The following is a 22,429-nucleotide window of genomic DNA, read 5'->3' on the forward strand; positions in this document are numbered from 1 at the left end:
ACTGTGTATTGCTCTGGAGAAATACTGTGCCCATCTGTTTCTTATTAAAATGTTGTCCATAATGCTGATAGACCTGAAATACTACCATTCAACTACTTCAAAAAAGTGTATGTGATCAATCATTCAATCAACCAAATTAATCAATCAACAAGACTCACCTGTGATGTAACACGTGATCTGCCTGTTCTCTTTAGTCACATCCATATCAACGTTCGTCAGGCTCATGATGACCTCCCCAGGCCTACTGTTCTCCATGACAGACCCATGGTACACGTCCTCCGTGAACCGAGGAGGGTTGTCGTTCTCGTCAGTCACCGTCACCTCCACCAGAACCGAGGACGAGAGCTTCACCTCCCCCCCGTGGTCAGTAGCCACCACTGTGAAGCTGTAGTGCTGAGTCATCTCACAGTCCGTCTCTCTCAGAGTAGTTATCCAACCGCTCTCACTGTCGATGGAGAAGACATCGGTGATGTCATCGGGTTCGGCTTCCAAGGTGTAGGTCACCTGTCCATTAGTGTCCTGGTCAGGGTCGTTGGCCGTCACCTGGATGGATGGATGGATTAATTAATTAATTAAAACTAATCTGTTATTGCGCTAAATGAGAATTTGATTTGCACATCATATGAACACAGAACCCGTAAAGAATTGTATACAAAATTCAATTACAAAAATATAAGATCGATGAAAAAAAATATATATCTGAAAAAAAACATACCTGGATGACGGTGGTTCCTGGTGGCATGTTCTCAGCCAGGAAGGCCTTGTAAGGGTTGGCCTCGAACACCGGCACGTTGTCATTCACATCCTGGACCTGGATGCTGACCGACACCAGCGAGGCCACGTCGGTCCCGTTGTGGTTGCCTTGAGCAATAACATCTATCTGATACCACTTGGTCTTCTCGTGGTCAATACTCTTCTGGACGAGTAGAGTACCGCTCTCTTTATCCAGAGCAAACACCCTGTCTCTGTTACTCTCCACTGTGTTGCCATTGACCAGGCTGTAGATGACTGGCATGTCAGAGTCGGCCTTGATCGTCCCGATCTCTGTTCCCATGGAGATGTCCTCGGCTGCGGAGAAGGTGTAGAGCGGCTCGGAGAACTTCGGAAGAGGGACTTCAGGTGGAACTACTTTCACCTGCACCGGAACCGTGGAGTTGAAGAATGGTAATCCGCTGTCCCGAGCCTTGACTTTGAAGTTGAATATCTTGTTCTCTTGACCTATCAGACTCTCTTTGACGCTGACAATGCCAGTGAAGGGGTTGATCTCAATGATGTCCTCAGTCACTTCCTCTGCTTCATCCACAGTGTAGGTGACGTCAGCATTTTTGCCGTCGTCTGCGTCGTACGCCACTATCTGAATCACGGGAGAACCTTTGTTTACAGTAGACTGGATGGACACCTGGTACTCTGTAGCTTTGAACTGAGGGGCATTATCATTCTCATCTGTCAGGATAATCTTCACAGTGCAGAACGCTACTTTCCCTCCGCCATCTTTAGCCATCACCTTGATGGCGATCACTCTTTGGGATGGGTTCTCTCTATCTAAAGGTTGAGATGTTATAATCTGTCCATTCTTGTCTATGGAGAATTTCTCATCTGCCAGTTTGTTGATGATTGTGTAGTCCACGCTGCCGTAAGGTCCATCGTCAGGGTCTATAGCGGCCAGGCGAATCACACGTGTTCCAGCCTCAGCGTTCTCAGCTAGTTCCGCCTCGTAGATGTTTTTGTTGAAATAGGGACTGTGTTTATTAGTGTTCATCATATCAATGTTCACAGGGGCTGTGTTCTGGAAAACTCCATCTGACACAGCCACGGTGAGGTTGTAGAATGGGTCCACATTTCTCTTGCAAACGTTAGAAAAGGAGATAATCCCGGAGGATTCGTTGATGGCGAAGTATCTTCCCTCATTACCTGAGAGGATCTTATACTGTAGATTGTTCAAGTCTCTGGTGTCGGGGTCCGAAGCTTGGATTTTTATGACGATGTGGCCACATTTGGCCATTTCATCCAGTGTTGCCTGATAGTGGGTCTTGGAGAAGTTTGGAGGGTTATCGTTGACATCGGTTACGTTAACAGTGACATAGGCATCGCTGCTCAACGGGTTTGTGCCATTATCTATGGCTTTGATCTTTAACTGGAAGTGTTTTGTCTTCTCATAGTCCAACACCTGTGTCGTAACCATTAGACCACTCTGGGGGTCTATTTTAAAGAAGTCCGTTTCATTTTTCCCCGTACCCATAATATGGAAGGTTAAGTCTTTATTTCTGCCGGAGTCTCTATCTGTGGCTGATATCTGTAATACAGACGTGCCTATGGGTAATCCTTCAGGTATATCCACTGTGTCCGTCAGCTTGGAGAAGAGCGGAGCGTTATCGTTAACATCTTCAACCTCTATTTCGACAGCGGCCTCTGAAAAGGAGCCTGTCACAGAGTCAGTGGCTCGTACTGTCAATAGATGCATTGTCTGGCTCTCGTAGTCCAACAAATCAGTGACACTCAACACCCCTGTTTTAAAATCTATGTGAAAGTTTTTCGAGGCATTCTCCTCTTCCAGATTGTAAATAAGCCGATATCCCTCTGGGTTTCTTGCTTGTACATGCAAGATGGTGGTGAAGGGAGATATGTTTTCAGGGACTTTTAGAGGATAGAGCAAAGTCTGAAAAATGGGGTTGGTGCGATTTCTCACCGTGATACTCAGTTCTGCTGAAGTGGTCAAACTGGGCGAGCCCTCGTCTGTGGCCAGGACAGTCAAGGTATATTTATTAGTAGCTTCAAAGTCTATAGGCCGCTGAAGGGACACGTCACCAACATAAGGGTCTATCCTAAAGAGATCAAAATCCTCCTCCAACAAGTACATAATAGAACCATTTTCTCCCAGATCACTGTCGGACGCCATCACTTGAAAGATTACATCTCCTAGGTCTGTGTCTTCAGAGATCATCATGGAGTGAGGCAGGTTCAAGAACCTTGGTGGATTATCATTGACGTCAACTATGTAAACGTTGACGTGGGTTATTGCCCTGCGAGGGGGACCCCTCATGTCTCTCACCTCCACCACTATGTCATAGACATCCTGCTCCTCTCTGTCGAAGGGGACGCCGGTGGTCTCAAGCACCCCTGATGTCGGGACTATAGCAAACCGTCCCATTGGGTTCAATACAGAGTAAATCAGAGGCTCGTTCAAGTAGCTACCTGATGCTCTCAAAACAACTAACATGTTGACCGACATCGTATTCTCCACAATGGTGGCTGCATACAATCCCTGCTCAAATTGAAGATGGCCGCCTGCTGTTATGTTGGTGACGTTTACCTTAACTGTAGCAAGGTCTTTGTACAGGCCGTCAGAGGCTTTGACCAGCAGCTGGTAAAAGGATTTAAACTCTGAAACATTGTTTACAGAGATAGCACCAGTGGAAGGATGAATGAGAAAAGCATCGTGAAGGTTGCCCTCTGTGATGCTGTACGAGACAGCTGAATCTGCATCTTGTGCCGTGACCCGTACAACCTCCATCTCTCTGACGGGAGGGAAGATGATGGACGTCTTGTACACCGGCCTAGAGAATTTTGGGGAACAGTCATTGAAATCCAGGACACGGATGGTGACTCTGGCTGGCTCTGCTGCGTACAGTGACGGTTCCCCTGAGTCCCGTACCTGAATGCTGAAGTGAAACTCAGGTGTTTCTTCAAAGTCCACCTCAGATATCACAGAGAGTGTACCCATGCTGGGATCTATCTTGAAGACTTTCATTGCTTCCGGCTCCAGGATTTGGAAGACTAGGAGAGAGTTAGAGTCCCTGTCAGCATCAGAGGCTCGTATCACCAGAGGTGTGTTGCTCTCCCCCATCACCATGCTGTTTATGTGAGCAGACTCACTAATCTGGCCATGGAATTTTTCCTGGAGGAACACCGGCGGGTTATCATTCTCATCTATCACATAGACGTAAACAACCGTATCTGACGAGGCTCCTGCCGAGGTGCTAGCACGCACTTTGAGTTTGTAAGAGAAACACCTCTCGAAGTTGAGGCTTGCTTGGACAGAGAGAACTCCGGACTCTGCATTGATGTGGAACGTTCCGTTAGGGTCTCCATCTTTGATGCTGTAGTGGACTGCGGATGGGCTGGCTGCTGAGACAGTGATCACGGGAGTTCCCAGAGGACTGGCTTCACTGACTTCTGAGAAGAACTCATCAGAGGGGAACCTGGGAGAGAGAAGAGAGAATGTTTTTTATTAACAATTAGAAAAGCAGTATATAATATCAACAGTACCTGAAGTTGAATTATTTGATGTAATTTACAAATTAAAGCATTTAAGAATTATCAAACAACATACTACTAGTTTATATACATATTAACCTGGGAGGGGTTCTGTCTGAGAGCAGGACGGTGATGGAGACAGAACAGAGATCGCTGTGTTGGGGAAAACCCTGGTCTGTGGCCTTCACTGTCAGATGAAACTGCTCCTGGGGTAGGCTGTCCAGAGGTTTGGCGATAGTGATGCTCCCCAGCTCACCATCAATGGCAAAGGTGTTGTCCACATTCCCTGGAAAGATGAATCAAAGACCAAATCAACAAATATTGTTGAATGTTTGAAATTGTCAACCCATTTGCCTATATGTGAACAGTGGGTTAACTGCCTTGTTCACAGGCAAAAGTACAGATTTTTACCTTGTCAGCTCTGAGATTTGATCAAGCAACCTTTTGGTTACTGGCCCAATGCTCTAACCACTAGGCTACCTGCCACCCCCAGAATGTGAATGATCAATCAACTTAAAAACATTCTCAAATATATAATATACTTATCCTGTAGCACTCTTTTAAAGAATGCTAAAAATACATAATCATATTTGAAGATTTATCACAATTCAAATCCATCATAATCTACCCCTCATAATCTCTGATCTGTGTTGTACCTGAGTGAAGGGAGTATATAATCTGAGCGTTGCTCCCCGTGTCCTTATCCACAGCCTTGACACGCAGCACCTCCGTCCCAGCCGCAGCCAGATCGGTGATAGTTCCCTCATAGCCGGCCGCCAGGAAGGCAGGAGAGTGGTCGTTGCAGTCCTCCACATAAACCACTGCCTTCACAAAGTTTCTTTTCACTGGGATCTCCTGATCTCGAACCTACGCATTTAAAGGAGATGGTGAGAGCAGGACAGTATAGGGACATTAACTTAATCAAAATCAAATAACCAGCCAAAATGATTGCTATAATCAGACAGAGATGACTTTGTGAAACTGTTATGATAGATACGCTGAACTTTAGATCCTCCAAGTTTTCAAATGGTAAGGGAGATGACTAAAAAACATCAACAACATTACCATCACAATGAGGGTGTGCACAGAAAGCTTCTCACGGTCCAGCTGCTCAGTCATGACCAGAACACCACTCTTATGGTCCAGATGGAAGATCTTCAGGCTGTCTGGATGGACGCTGCTGTGGAGCGAGTAGATGAGTTTGCTGTTGCTGTCTCGGTCCTGAGCAGAGATGTGGAGGATGTCCTTCCATGGAGAGGTGTCTTCCGGTACACTGACCTCGTAGATGGACTTCATGAACATGGGTCGATGCTCGTTCATGTCCAGAACACGGATATATGCCTAGGAGACATACAGACAGGAAGAGAAACTTAATCTAAAGTTTTACGATAACTACTAATTTACGATGTATTTCATATGTGTATCACCTGTGTGGTTGCGACCTGATGCCCGTCTGTAACCTGTACAGTCAGATTATAGTTGGACTTCTTCCCTGCATCCAGAGGCCTGGCGATCACGATGCTGCCTGTGTTCCTCTCAATGTCAAAGTCCTGCTCCTCATCGCCCCCTGGGGTAGAACAACACAATAGATAGGAGATGGTAGAAATAAATCAATATCATTCAATCATCCCATACAAGGACCGTTTCAAGTTTGACCGTTTGAAATTTGACAGTTGAAAGGCCTCAATAGAAGCCTGCCCAGAGTCCCTCAGGATGTTTGGCTTCGTAAGTGTCTGTCACTGAGTCTGACCCCAATGGCCTTATGGGAGGAGTGATTGAAAGCCCATATGGCAGTTGTGACACACAGGTGTGTCATCCAGAACCATAATGACTTGGCCGTGGTTGGAGGATCATTCTTTCAACAGATGGACTTGTGGGCATTGGAGCGTCCACTGAAAACGGAGTTTGCCCAGTCAGGACAGGTGGAAAGACAAGAACAACAACATAACATCCCAAAGCTACTGAGAGAGGTCAATACCTAATTTCACCCCTTCGAATCTTGTTGGCCATCGTCCTGCATGCGTGCTTGTGAATACAGAGTATGAGCTAAAAGGGCCTCTCCTCTCACTGAATACGGACACAAACACAGGTACTGTTTTGCTCCCGCATTACTCTCTGTGCATACTATGCCTCATTTACTGAGAGTAAATCAAAAACGATGTGCCGGTATGGGGCCAACGAACCACCGTCATCCTCACATGCTCAGCCATGTATGTATTAATGACAGAAAACAAGGTTGCAGCAAAGGGTTTGGCCCCCTGTGTCCAAGTGTCGCAGAATAAGTGTGACACAATTGTTTAAGGGGAAACGTTTGGCAGCGACACACTTTGAACAGACGTCGGGAACAGTAGGGGTAAAGCTCATGCTTGTTCAGCCAGATGGTGTTTATTAAGAAATAGATGCACCTTTTCAAGGCTCACATGACTCCATTTTAAACAAGCTTTCCCTTTTAATACCACCGGTGGGGACTACATATAAATAAAACGTTTAAAAAAGAATTGTAATTATTTAATAATTAATCAAATGTTTAGATTTCTAGTTGGTGCTTTTGCGACATGTGAATAACAAAACGCAAGTTGGTGTTTATTGTCATGAGTCTTCCCACTGGACACAGACGTCAATTCAACGTCTATTCCACGTTGGTTGAACGTAATTTCATTGAAATGATGTGGAAACAATGTTGATTCAACCAGTGTGTGCCCAGTTGGTTGTTCTGGAGGCAGAACTGAGCGATTTCCCCTTAGATAGGCCAGCTGCAAAGTTATAATTGGTTAGAGGTTAGAGGTTAGAGGTTTGATGACTGTGAAGCTGCCTTTAGAACAACATTCATGATGAAAAACGCTAATCTGCGGGAAAACGAACATCAAATGTATTCCATACTCAGATTTTAAAAATATTGAAAGAGACAGAGAATAAATAGATTGTTTAAATATATATTGGTTGACCAGATGGAGGGTTGAACAGCAGCTGGCACAGTCGAAGAACAAGTCAAAAGGAAAAGCTGAAAACCTCAACACGTTAGAACTGCACAGGCTGCCACACTCAGCCATCAAACGCTTTTCCAAGGAGCCATCTAAATTGCCATGTTTGAGTTCATGCATGTCCCATCGCAAAGGCTTGCTTTCATTGGAATATTTTCACAAACATATCTCTGCAGCAGGAATTGTAATACTATAGTGTTACAGGATGTATCACCACCCGGCCGTGTTTGGGAGTCCCGTAGGGCGACGCACCATTGGCCCAACGTCGTCCGGGTTCGGCAGGGGTAGGACGTCATTGTAAATATGAATTTGTTCTTAACTGACTTGCCTAATTAAATAAAGGTAATATAAAGGATCAATAAAGGTTAAATAAAGGTTATATAAAGGTTAAATAAAGGTTAAATATAGGTTAAATAAAGGATCAATAAAGGTTCAATATAGGTTAAATAAAGGATCAATAAAGGTTCAATATAGGTTACATAAAGGTTAAATAAAGGTTATAAAAAGGTCTTGGTATGAATTGTTATCTTTCCCATGTTAATCCAAGTTCATTTAATTGTCAAAGAGCTGGATGAATACTTTTGCAAAGGGTCCGCAGCGTGTTCTGATCATCCATCCGAGTTAGGCTCTACCTATCCTGTCGTGTCCTGGCCCTTCATCTGAGGAAATATGGCTGTGTTCTCCTCGTGCTGGGGTGTAGGGCACACACACACGCACGCACGCACGCACGCACGCACGCACGCACACACACACACACACACACACACACACACACACACACACACACACACACACACACACACACACACACACACACACACACACACACACACACACACACACACACACACACACACACACACACACACACACACACACACACACACACACACACACACACACACACACACACACACACATTGAGCAACTGCCTCTAGCTGAGGTGTTATCTGCCACACCGAGACCAGGCCTGCTCTACTCTGTTCAACAGCAGGCTGACATGAACTCGATGTATTACCATCATAGTTTACACAGGGCACGGCAAAACACAGAGAGCACAGCAAAACACACAGAGCACAGCAAAACACACAGAGCATAGCAAAACACACAGAGCACAGCAAAACACGCAGAGCACAGCAAAACACACAGAGCACGGCAAAACACACAGAGCACAGCAAAACACACAGAGCACAGTAAAAAACACAGAGCACAGCAAAACACACAGAGCACGGCAAAACACACAGAGCACGGCAAAACACACAGAGCACGGCAAAACACACAGAGCACAGCAAAACACACAGAGCACAGCAAAACACACAGAGCACAGCAAAACACACAGAGCACGGCAAAACACGACTCCCATGCCACATTCTTCTCAATAATAATCTCCTTTCCTTCGCAATTCCTTTGCAATCTCATGACGGGTCAGGTTTTGTCTTGCCGTTAAGAACATGTTGATTAGATCATCTTCATGTTGACTCATCCCATTTGGTCAGTGTAATAAAACAGCTCATTTTACTCTAAGCCTTTATTGTGTCAACTAATATAACTATTGCTATAACAACATAAAATTACACAAATCTGATCATATTTTAGTTTCTAGGAAATACGATGTAATTCTACTCAGTAAAAAAACACTTCTCTACTTTTGCGTGGTCCATATCACCAACACGCTGCACACAACACACTGCACACATCACACAACACACTGCACACTGCACACATCACACTGCACACTGCACACATCACACAAAACACTGCACACTGCACACTGCACACATCACACAACACACAACACACTGCACACAACACACTGCACACAACACACTGCACACAACACACTGCACACATCACACAACACTGCACACAACACACTGCACACAACACACAACACACTGCACACAACACACTGCACACAGCACACTGCACACATCACACAACACACAACACACTGCACACAACACACTGCACACATCACACAACACACAACACACAACACACTGCACACATCACACAACACACAACACACTGCACACAACACACAACACACTGCACACAACACACTGCACACAAAACACTGCACACAACACACTGCACACATCACACAACACACTGCACACAACACACTGCACACAACACACAACACACTGCACACAACACACAACACACAACACACTGCACACAACACGCTGCACACAACACACTGCACACAACACACTGCACACAACACACTGCACACAACACACTGCACACAACACACAACACACAACACACTGCACACAACACACAACACACTGCACACAACACACAACACACTGCACACAACACACTGCACACAACACACTGCACACAACACACTGCACACAATACACTGCACACAACACACAACACACTGCACACAACACACAACACACTGCACACAACACACTGCACACAACACACTGCACACAACACACTGCACACAACACACCGCACACAACACACTGCACACAACACACTGCACACTGCACACAACACACTGCACACAACACACTGCACACAACACACTGCACACAACACACTGCACGCTGCACACAACACACTGCACACAACACACTGCACACAACACACTGCACACAACACACAACACACTGCACACAACACACTGCACACAACACAAAACACACTGCACACAACACACAACACACAACACAAAACACACAACACACTGCACACTGCACACAACACACTGCACACAACACACTGCACACAACACACCGCACACAACACACAACACACAACACACTGCACACAACACACAACACACTGCACACAACACACCGCACACAACACACTGCACACAACACACTGCACACAACACACCGCACACAACACACTGCACACAACACACAACACACTGCACACAACACACTGCACACAACACAAAACACACTGCACACAACACACAACACACAACACAAAACACACAACACACTGCACACTGCACAAAACACACAGCACACAACACACTGCACACAACACACTGCACACAACACACTGCACACAACACACAACACGCTGCACACAACAAACTGCACACAACACACTGCACACAACACACAACACACTGCACACAACACACTGTACACAACACACAACACACAACACACAACACACAACACACTGCACACAACACACAACACACTGCACACAACACACTGCACACAACACACTGCACACAACACACTGCACACAACACACTGCACACAACATACTGCACACAACACACAACACACTGCACACAACACGCTGCACACAACACAAAACACACTGCACACAACACACAACACACAACACAAAACACACAACACACTGCACACTGCACACAACACACTGCACACAATACACTGCACACAACACACTGCACACAACACACTGCACACAATACACTGCACACAACACACTGCACACTGCACACAACACACTGCACACAACACACTGCACACAACACACTGCACACAACACACTGCACACAACACACTGCACACAACACACCGCACACAACACACAGCACACAACACACTGCACACAACACACCGCACACAACACACTGCACACAACACACAACACACCGCACACAACACACAACACACAACACACTGCACACAACACACAACACACTGCACACAACACACTGCACACAACACACCGCACACCGCACACAACACACTGCACACAACACACTGCACACAACACACCGCACACAACACACTGCACACAACACACAACACGCTGCACACAACACACTGCACACAACACACTGCACACAACACACTGCACACAACACACAACACACTGCACACAACACACTGCACACAACACACAACACACTGCACACAACATACTGCACACAACACACAACACACTGCACACAACACACTGCACACAACACACTGCACACAACACACTGCACACAACACACTGCACACAACATACTGCACACAACACACAACACACTGCACACTGCACACAACACGCTGCACACAACACAAAACACACTGCACACAACACACAACACACAACACACAACACAAAACACACTGCACACTGCACACAACACACTGCACACAACACACTGCACACAGCACACTGCACACAACACACTGCACACAACACACTGCACACAACACACAACACACTGCACACAACACACTGCACACAACACAAAACACACTGCACACAACACACAACACACAACACAAAACACACAACACACTGCACACTGCACACAACACACTGCACACAACACACTGCACACAACACACCGCACACAACACACAACACACAACACACTGCACACAACACACAACACACTGCACACAACACACCGCACACAACACACTGCACACAACACACTGCACACAACACACCGCACACAACACACTGCACACAACACACAACACACTGCACACAACACACTGCACACAACACAAAACACACTGCACACAACACACAACACACAACACAAAACACACAACACACAACACACTGCACACAACACACTGCACACAATACACTGCACACAACACACAACACACTGCACACAACACACAACACACTGCACACAACACACTGCACACAACACACTGCACACAACACACCGCACACAACACACTGCACACTGCACACAACACACTGCACACAACACACTGCACACAACACACTGCACACAACACACTGCACACAACACACTGCACACAACACACTGCACACAACACAAAACACACTGCACACAACACACACACAACACACAACACACAACACACAACACACTGCACACAACACACTGCACACAATACACTGCACACAACACACAACACACTGCACACAACACACAACACACTGCACACAACACACTGCACACAACACACTGCACACAACACACCGCACACAACACACTGCACACACAACACACTGCACACAACACACTGCACACAACACACTGCACACAACACACTGCACACAACACGCTGCACACAACACACTGCACACAACACACTGCACACAACACACTGCACACAACACACAACACACTGCACACAACACAAAACACACTGCACACAACACACAACACACAACACAAAACACACAACACACTGCACACTGCACACAACACACTGCACACAACACACTGCACACAACACACTGCACACAACACACAACACACAACACACTGCACACAACACACAACACACTGCACACAACACACCGCACACAACACACTGCACACAACACACTGCACACAACACACCGCACACAACACACTGCACACAACACACAACACACTGCACACAACACACTGCACACAACACAAAACACACTGCACACAACACACAACACACAACACAAAACACACAACACACTGCACACTGCACAAAACACACAGCACACAACACACTGCACACAACACACTGCACACAACACACTGCACACAACACACAACACGCTGCACGCAACAAACTGCACACAACACACTGCACACAACACACAACACACTGCACACAACACACTGCACACAACACACAACACACTGCACACAACACACAACACACTGCACACAACATACTGCACACAACACACAACACACTGCACACAACACACTGCACACAACACACTGCACACAACACACTGCACACAACATACTGCACACAACACACAACACACTGCACACAACACACAAACACAAAACACACTGCACACAACACACAACACACAACACAAAACACACAACACACTGCACACTGCACACAACACACTGCACACAACACACTGCACACAACACACTGCACACAACACACTGCACACAATACACTGCACACAACACACAACACACTGCACACTGCACACAACACACTGCACACAACACACTGCACACAACACACTGCACACAACACACTGCACACAACACACTGCACACAACACACCGCACACACCACACAGCACACAACACACTGCACACAACACACCGCACACAACACACTGCACACAACACACAACACACCGCACACAACACACAACACACAACACACTGCACACAACACACAACACACTGCACACAACACACTGCACACAACACACCGCACACCGCACACAACACACTGCACACAACACACTGCACACAACACACCGCACACAACACACTGCACACAACACACAACACGCTGCACACAACACACTGCACACAACACACTGCACACAACACACTGCACACAACACACTGCACACAACACACTGCACACAACACACAACACACTGCACACAACATACTGCACACAACACACAACACACTGCACACAACACACTGCACACAACACACTGCACACACTACACTGCACACAACACACTGCACACAACATACTGCACACAACACACAACACACTGCACACTGCACACAACACGCTGCACACAACACAAAACACACTGCACACAACACACAACACACAACACAAAACACAAAACACACTGCACACTGCACACAACACACTGCACACAACACACTGCACACAGCACACTGCACACAACACACTGCACACAACACACAACACACTGCACACAACACACTGCACACAACACACTGCACACAACACACTGCACACAATACACTGCACACAACACACAACACACTGCACACCGCACACAACACACTGCACACAACACACTGCACACAACACACAACACACTGCACACAACACACTGCACACAACACACTGCACACAACACACCGCACACAACACACAGCACACAACACACTGCACACAACACACCGCACACAACACACTGCACACAACACACAACACACTGCACACAACACACAACACACAACACACTGCACACAACACACAACACACTGCACACAACACACTGCACACAACACACCGCACACAACACACTGCACACAACACACTGCACACAACACACCGCACACAACACACTGCACACAACACACAACACACTGCACACAACACACTGCACACAACACACTGCACACAACACACTGCACACAACACACAACACACAACACACAACACACAACACACAACACACAACACACAACACACTGCACACAACACACAACACACTGCACACAACACACAACACACAACACACTGCACACAACACACTGCACACAACACACTGTACACAACACACTGCACACAACACACAACACGCTGCACACAACACACAACACACTGCACACAACACACTGCACACAACACACTGCACACAACACACAACACACTGCACACAACACACAACACACTGCACACAACACACTGCACGCTGCACACAACACACAACACACTGCACACTGCACACAACACACTGCCTACAACACACTGTATACAACACACAGCACACTGCACACAACACACAACACACTGCACACAACACACTGCACACAACACACTGCACACTGCACACAACACACTGCACACAACACACTGCACACAACACACAACACGCTGCACACAACACACAACACGCTGCACACAACACACTGCACACAACACACTGCACACAACACACAACACACTGCACACAACACACAACACACTGCACACAACACACTGCACGCTGCACACAACACACTACACACAGCACACTGCACACAACACACAACACACTGCACACAACACACAACACACTGCACACAACACACTGCACACAACACACTGCACACAACACACTGCACACTGCACACAACACGCTGCACACAACACACAACACGCTGCACACAACACACAACACGCTGCACACAACACACTGCACACAACACACTGCACACAACACACTGCACACAACACACTGCACACAACACACAACACGCTGCACACAACACACTGCACACAACACACTGCACACAACACACTGCACACAACACACTGCACACAACACACAACACGCTGCACACAACACACTGCACACAACACACTGCACACAACACACTGCACACAACACACAACACACTGCACACAACACACAACACACTGCACACAACACACTGCACGCTGCACACAACACACAACACACTGCACACTGCACACAACACACTGCACGCTGCACACAACACACTGCACACAACACACAACACACTGCACACAACACACAACATACTGCACATCTCCACCCGTCAGAGTTACCGATGTTAGTCCTCACCTGTGATGTCATACCACAGTAGCCTCTGTGTCTCCGTGAGGATGATCCCCACCATGTGAGTGACAGGATCCGTCTCCATGACAGCGAAGGTGAAGTGTGGCTCGTCAAACGTCAGCGGATCGGAGGTGGGCGTCGGCTTGGAGATCCACTCTACGTCGAGGCGGACTGTCGACGATCTCACCGGGCTCCCATGGTCCTTTGCTTTGATCTGACAGAGGGAAGGGTTGGGATGGAGAGGACACTGTTAATGTTATTGCGCTGGGGTGTGGATCTTTGTGTTACTCATCACAGTACATAAGAAAATGACAGGGTTCATCACAATGGTATTCACATGCAAGTTTACACACTCCCTGCATGTGAATGAGAGCCATGAAAGAAGGTGTGATTGTATTTGTTTAGGGATAGCAGGTGTCACTAAAGAGTGTTCCAACATTTTGTGTGAATGTGAGAAGCAGAACAATCAGTGGAACATGGTAATTGTGGTGTTCTATCATAATATTGTCCACCTACCGTGAGGATGCTGTAGTTGCCTGCTGTAAAGTCTCCCCGCGCCGTCACCACCCCAGTGTCTGGATGGATCTCAAACTTCTCGTTCTGGTTGTCCTGGAGACTGAAGGTGACCTCAGCATTAGGCCCTTCATCGTCGTCCTGGGCAACCATCCGACACACCTCCACCTGTGGCTTCACCCCCTGACCCCTGTGTTGCTCAGGTAGTTTGACCTGGAAACAATCAATGAATCAATCAGTCACATTTATTTACAAAAGCCCTTTTTAGTTGTCACAGAGTGCATCCTATTCCATAAATAATGCACTTCTTGTTGCCAGATCTCTACATGGTTCTTGTCAGAAGTAGTGCACAATGGCATTTTGACCAATCAGATCAGCTCTGAAAAATATATGATGTGAAAAGATCTGATGTGATTGGTCAAAACAGCAATTAGTTGAAAAAAAACCCATCTGAATTGGGCTGCCCTATGTAGGCTGCGTTTATAAATGTAGGAGACCACAAAGAGCCAACAAAAGCAGACCTGGAAGAGCTTGTGGTTGAACTGGGGTCTATTGTCGTTCTCATCCAGCACCTGGATGATCACTGTCGAGGTGGAGCGGAGAGGAGGGGCTCCGTTGTCCGACACTATCACCTGAGAGGAGGAAGAGGGGATTAGTTAGCCGAACAGTAGGATGTGGACGAAGAGGGGTTTAGTTATCCGAACAGTAGGATATGGACGAAGAGGGGTTTAGTTAGTCCAACAGTAGGATGTGGAGGAAGAGGGTTTAGTCGAACAGTAGGATTTGGAGGAAGAGGGGTTTAGTTAGTCGAACAGTAGGATATGGAGGAAGAGGGGTTTAGTTAGTCGAACAGTAGGATATGGAGGAAGAGGGGTTTAGTTAGTCAAACAGTAGGATATGGAGGAAGAGGGGTTTAGTTAGGATGTGGACGAACAGTAGGATATGGAGGAAGAGGGGTTTAGTTAGTCAAACAGTAGGATATGGAGGAAGAGGGGTTTAGTTAGTCGAACAGTAGGATATGGAGGAAGAGGGGTTTAGTTAGTCGAATAGTAGGATATGGGGACGAAGAGGGGTTTAGTTAGTCGAACAGTAGGATATGGAGGAAGAGGGGTTTAGTTAGTCGAATAGTAGGATATGGGGACGAAGAGGGGTTTAGTTAGTCGAACAGTAGGATATGGACGAAGAGGGGTTTAGTTAGTCGAACAGTAGGATGTGGAGGAAGAGGGTTTAGTCTAACAGTAGGATAAGGAGGAAGAGGGTTTAGTCTACAAGTAGGATAAGGAGGAAGAGGGTTTAGTCTAACAGTAGGATATGGAGGAATAGGGTTTAGTCTGTGGAGTATTGATTGAGATTTTTTTTATTTTTTTTATTTGTATGTATCATAAATCACATGTATTTATAAAGACTACACACATTATGGATAATTATGGATAATTGATAGTCTAGTTCATGGCATATTATTATTATTATTATAGTTCAAGCTCTCATGGTTAGGCCTTTTAACGATCTCGTAAAAAAATGCACATGTTGTTTAATCACAAGCAGGTGGTTCAGTCTCTCACCTCAACACTGTGCTCAGATTTCAGTTCCCGGTCCAGAGAGGTCAGAGTGCTGATGACGCCTAAGAAAACAGAGAGGGGGAGGGGTCAGAGAGGGGGAGGGGTCAGAGGGGGAGGGGTCAGAGTGGGGGAGGGGTCAGAGAGGGGGATGGGTCAGAGAGGGGGAGGGGTCAGAGAGGGGAGGGTCAGAGGGGGAGGGGTCAGAGAGGGGGGGGTCAGAGTGGGGGAGGGTCAGAGAGGGGGAGGGTCAGAGAGGGGGAGGGGTCAGAGAGGGGAGGGTCAGAGAGGGGGAGGGGTCAGAGAGGGGAGGGGTCAGAGAGGGGGAGGGGTCAGAGTGGGGGAGGGTCAGAGAGGGGAGGGTCGGAGAGGGGGAGGGGTCAGAGAGGGGAGGGTCAGAGAGGGGGAGGGTCAGAGAGGGGAAGGGGGGGGAGATGGAGGTGATGGGAGGGAAGGAGTAAGAAGGAGCAGGGTCATCAGTAAGGAATCTTTCGCACATGGACAGCAGTAGCAGGGTAGTTCCACGAAATGAGTGTCTTTTGAGTCCCTTTGGTATTTTAAGTAGAAATTGTGTCATGAAGGTCATGAAATCAGATTTTAAACCTAACCCTAAACTTAACCACACTGCTAACCCTAATGTCCAACCCTAACCTTAAATTAAGAACAAAAAGATCATTTTGATTTCACAAATTTTACACAACAGCCAATTTTCACATTGCAGCTAGCTAGCCTAAAGGGAAATCGCTCAGCTCTCCCCCCAGGACAAATCATTTGACAATAAATGTCAACCTGCTACAATTTGACTAGGTATCACTTTCCCTTTCCCCTTTCCCAATCTATCCACTGATAAGCTATGCAACTGTATTGTCATTTGGTAAAGATTGTCCATTCTGCTTCTATTCCTTTAGTAGGCTAATTCTCCTTCCATTCTGCTTCTATTCCTTTAGTAGGCTAATTCTCCTTCCATTCTGCTTATATTCCTTTAGTAGGGTAATTCTCCTTCCTTAGCTGCTTCTATTCCTTTAGTAGGCTAATTCTCCTTCCATTCTGCTTCTATTCCTTTAGTAGGCTAATTCTCCTTCCATTCTGCTTCTATTCCTTTAGTAGGCCAATTCTCCTTCCATTCTGCTTCTGTTCCTTTCGTAGGCCAATTCTCCTTCCATTCTGCTTCTATTCCTTTAGTAGGCTAATTCTCCTTCCATTCTGCTTCTATTCCTTTAGTAGGGTAATTCTCCTTCCATGCTGCTTCTATTCCTTTAGTAGGCTAATTCTCCTTCCATTCTGCTTCTATTCCTTTAGTAGGCTAATTCTCCTTCCATTCTGCTTCTATTCCTTTAGTAGGCCAATTCTCCTTCCATTCTGCTTCTGTTCCTTTCGTAGGCCAATTCTCCTTCCATTCTGCTTCTATTCCTTTAGTAGGCTAATTCTCCTTCCATTCTGCTTCTATTCCTTTAGTAGGCCAATTCTCCTTCCATTCTGCTTCTGTTCCTTTCGTAGGCCAATTCTCCTTCCATTCTGCTTCTATTCCTTTAGTAGGCTAATTCTCCTTCCAAATTAAAGCGACTATATGATCAGAAAAACTGACAAAACAGGTTACATGACTGGTTTAGACTTTTTTAGTCTTTTGTGTTGTAATCTGGGTGAGGCTGTCTGGATCACAGCCTGAGTTGATATCAGAGTATATATCAGAGTTCAGTTTAGTGCACCATCCGACTGCCCCAAGTGACACCCCAGGGACTAATTACACATTGTGTGTGTGTGTGTGTGTTTGGTGGGCGGGGGGTGGGGTGGGGTGGGTGGGGGGGGGGGTCGTAAAAGCTAAATACTTTTACGGCACTCAAAACCCATCCTGCTGGGTCTTTACGGGGAGACGCGTTAGAAATGTTGCTGTTGCTTTTATCATTAGCTGAGACTTGTCGGTTCACATCCTGTGTCAGTGTTTTTCGTAATGGAGTTGCCCTTCTCTGCTTGATCTCCTTGTAAAGAGGACTCTTGACCTCATATGGTTTTTCTGGGATAGCAGGTGGCCAACAAGGTTAGCGCGTTGGGCCAGTTTACCGGAAGGTCGCTGGTTTAATCCTGGAGCCCACAAATAAATATTTCTCTGCGCAGTTATTCCCTGTTTCTCCAGGGGTGCTGGACAATGGTGACTCCACGCACTGGGGGAGTTAGGATATGCAAGAAAGGCATTTCTGTTACACACGTCTATAAATGAATAACAGGACAAATATAAGCATCCCCCAAAAAATATGATTTATTTTCTAAGTTTTTGTTTTTGTGTATCTTCCAGCTGGTAATACAGCTACACTGCTTGTATTGAAATGTGTGATGGGTTGTTCTTAGCTGCCGTTCTGTTGGGACATCTCTCTACAGATACTGCACTGTGTGTACTTTGCTGCTACACTCCTGAACTGAGATCTTAGTCAGACTTCTCTGAGTCATGTGAATCCTGTTCAGACATGAGGAGCACAGCTCATATCCTCTCACAACGAGCCAGAAATCTACCATGCTCTTGAGTGATACAAATCGAGTTTTCACTTTATTGATCAAGTGTTTTATTCCACCTATACTCTTCACTTTGTACAAGAACAAGGCCTGTGTCGTAGTAATGAGTTTAAAGGCCTGATTTTCCTGTGTTTTATATACACTGGAATTCGCAAAATATTAGGAACACCTTCGGAATATTGAACACCCTTTTGCCCTCAGAACAGCATCAATTCGTCAGGGCATGGACTCTACAAGGGGTCGAAAGCGTTCCACAGGGATTCTGGCCCATGTTGACTCCAGTTGGCCGGATGTCCTTTTCACACACATGGGAACGCGTGAAAAACTCATCAGCGTTAGACACTCAAACCAACCTGGCACCTCCTACCATCCCCTGTTCAAGGGCACTTAAATATGTTGTCTTGTGCATTCACCCTCTGAATAGGGTTAACATTAACAATACATGTCCCAATTGTCTCAAGGCTTAAAGGTCCTTCTTTAACCTTTATCCTCCCCTTCATCTACACTTGTTGAAGTGGATTTAACAATTGACATCAATAAGGGACCATGGTTTTCACCTGGATTTACCTGGTCTATTATTTTGTACACCCAGTATAAATGAGGATACTGTAATTTTAGAGTAAGAGCTGTTTGAAAAGACCACCTGAAATATCAGCCTGTTTCGGTGGGACGGAGTTTTGACATCACCAGACCTTAATTGAGTTAATAGACCAATAAGAAAGAGAGTTGCGAACCTGCTGCAAATAACAGCTAGTTTTCAGTTTTCCCCTCCGCACTCAGATCACTCCAGGCAGTCTCAGCGAAACTAACCTGTGTCTTGATTACACTGGGGGTTTCTATAAAACATCTAATCTATTGTACATCTTCCAAGGCATTAATGGAGCTCCTTTTCAGCTTTAATCCTTTGGTGTTAGCCTAGGGTAGGCAGGCACAACACACGCACGCACGCACGCACGCACGCACGCACGCACGCACGCACGCACGCACGCACGCACACACACACACACACACACACACACACACACACACACACACACACACACACACACACACACACACACACACACACACACACACACACACACAGAGCCCAGCAGAGATGACAAGTCGAGGATGGATGGCCGTGTGGAAGCTTGCGCCGTAGAACTAATCTGGTTGCAATTTGCCCTGTCTTCAAAGGCCCATGCTATGTTGTTGTGTGACAGACACTCAGCTGCATGACGAAACTGTCAGAGATTTTGGGGTTTAACTTTCTGGTTGAGAAGTTGATATTTTACACTCACTGCCCTCCCACACCCAGACATGACTGCATCATTTGTTGTGTTTTTGTGTACATTTATAGGTAGAAAATAAGGGCAGTTTAACCTTGGCCGGTTTTCACCACAGGTTATGACACACCCTGAGTGATGCCTGTGCACAGTGCTGCTGAGACATGTTATAATCTACCATTTTCTACTCAACTTGAGAAATGACAGCTATTTAAACTTTATATTGAGATGTATATTTGACGTAGAGTTGTCGAATGTAATATGGGCACAAAACAGCAGTCTATCTTTCCTGAAAAGTGTTAAGACTTCTACCACAGAAAATCACTTTAAAATCACTTTAAAAATCACTTTAAATCACTTTAAAAATCACTTTAAAATCACTTTAAAAATCACTTTAAATATCACTTTAAAATCACTTTAAAAATCACTTTAAAATCCATTTATAAATCACTTTAAAATCACTTTAAAAATCACTTTAAAAATCACTTTAAAATCACTTTAAAAATCATTTAAAAATCACTTAAAAATCCATTTATAAATCACTTTAAATTCACTTTAAAAATCACATCTTTGTGTTTCCTTGTGAAATGTGTCAGTTACCTGTCTTGGTGTTGATGGTGAAATACCTCCGCGGTGACTCCAACAGCTGGAAGGTGAGTTTCCCCTCAGAGGAGCTGTCCACGTCAGTAGCAGTGACCTGAACCACTGACTTGTCTTTAGGCATGTTTTCCAGGACGGAGCCGAAGTAGACCGGCTCTGACATCTGGGGAGGGTTATCATTGATGTCCAGGACTTCCACAAATATGTCTGTCCAGGTCACTAGAGGGATGGTGCCAAGGTCTTTGGCATAGACCGATAGCCAGTAGTGTGGGACGGCCTCGCGGTCCAACGTCTCAGCCGTGCGGATTACACCTGCAAAACAGAAGGAGAAATCGTTTATAATGTCATCCATCTGTATTTCCATGTTTGTGTGGGGATGAACAACTTTGCTAAATCATCTAGGTTGACCCCCAAAAAATAGCTATTTGGTTAAAACTGGATACTACACTGTCAGATTATAAGTATAAGAAATGAAAGGGAGGCCTGGTGCGTCAGTGCAGGTGTTCAGCACTATAATGACAGAGCATTTCTCCAACAGGAGTCAAGCATACTGATGAAACGT

The 22,429-nt window shown here is 46.0% G+C and overlaps 1 protein-coding gene across 1 annotated transcript in view; it reads right to left on the reverse strand.

Moving 5' to 3' along the window:
- Nucleotides 1–22,429, reverse strand: part of fat2 (FAT atypical cadherin 2) — a 95,354-nt gene that overhangs the window by 59,058 nt on the left and 13,867 nt on the right. Inside the window, exons 3-13 of the mRNA XM_046323651.1 lie at nt 21,868–22,179; nt 17,501–17,559; nt 16,460–16,570; nt 15,942–16,151; nt 15,432–15,639; nt 5,682–5,821; nt 5,320–5,595; nt 4,911–5,121; nt 4,354–4,540; nt 716–4,199; nt 159–543 (exon numbers count right to left, since the gene is read on the reverse strand). Of these exons, the coding sequence (XP_046179607.1) occupies nt 159–543; nt 716–4,199; nt 4,354–4,540; nt 4,911–5,121; nt 5,320–5,595; nt 5,682–5,821; nt 15,432–15,639; nt 15,942–16,151; nt 16,460–16,570; nt 17,501–17,559; nt 21,868–22,179 (5,583 nt within the window). The remainder of the gene's footprint in view (nt 1–158; nt 544–715; nt 4,200–4,353; nt 4,541–4,910; nt 5,122–5,319; nt 5,596–5,681; nt 5,822–15,431; nt 15,640–15,941; nt 16,152–16,459; nt 16,571–17,500; nt 17,560–21,867; nt 22,180–22,429) is intronic.

The sequence above is a fragment of the Oncorhynchus gorbuscha genome, linkage group LG23 (assembly GCF_021184085.1).
Source record: "Oncorhynchus gorbuscha isolate QuinsamMale2020 ecotype Even-year linkage group LG23, OgorEven_v1.0, whole genome shotgun sequence".
NCBI classification, from domain to species: Eukaryota; Metazoa; Chordata; class Actinopteri; order Salmoniformes; family Salmonidae; genus Oncorhynchus; species Oncorhynchus gorbuscha.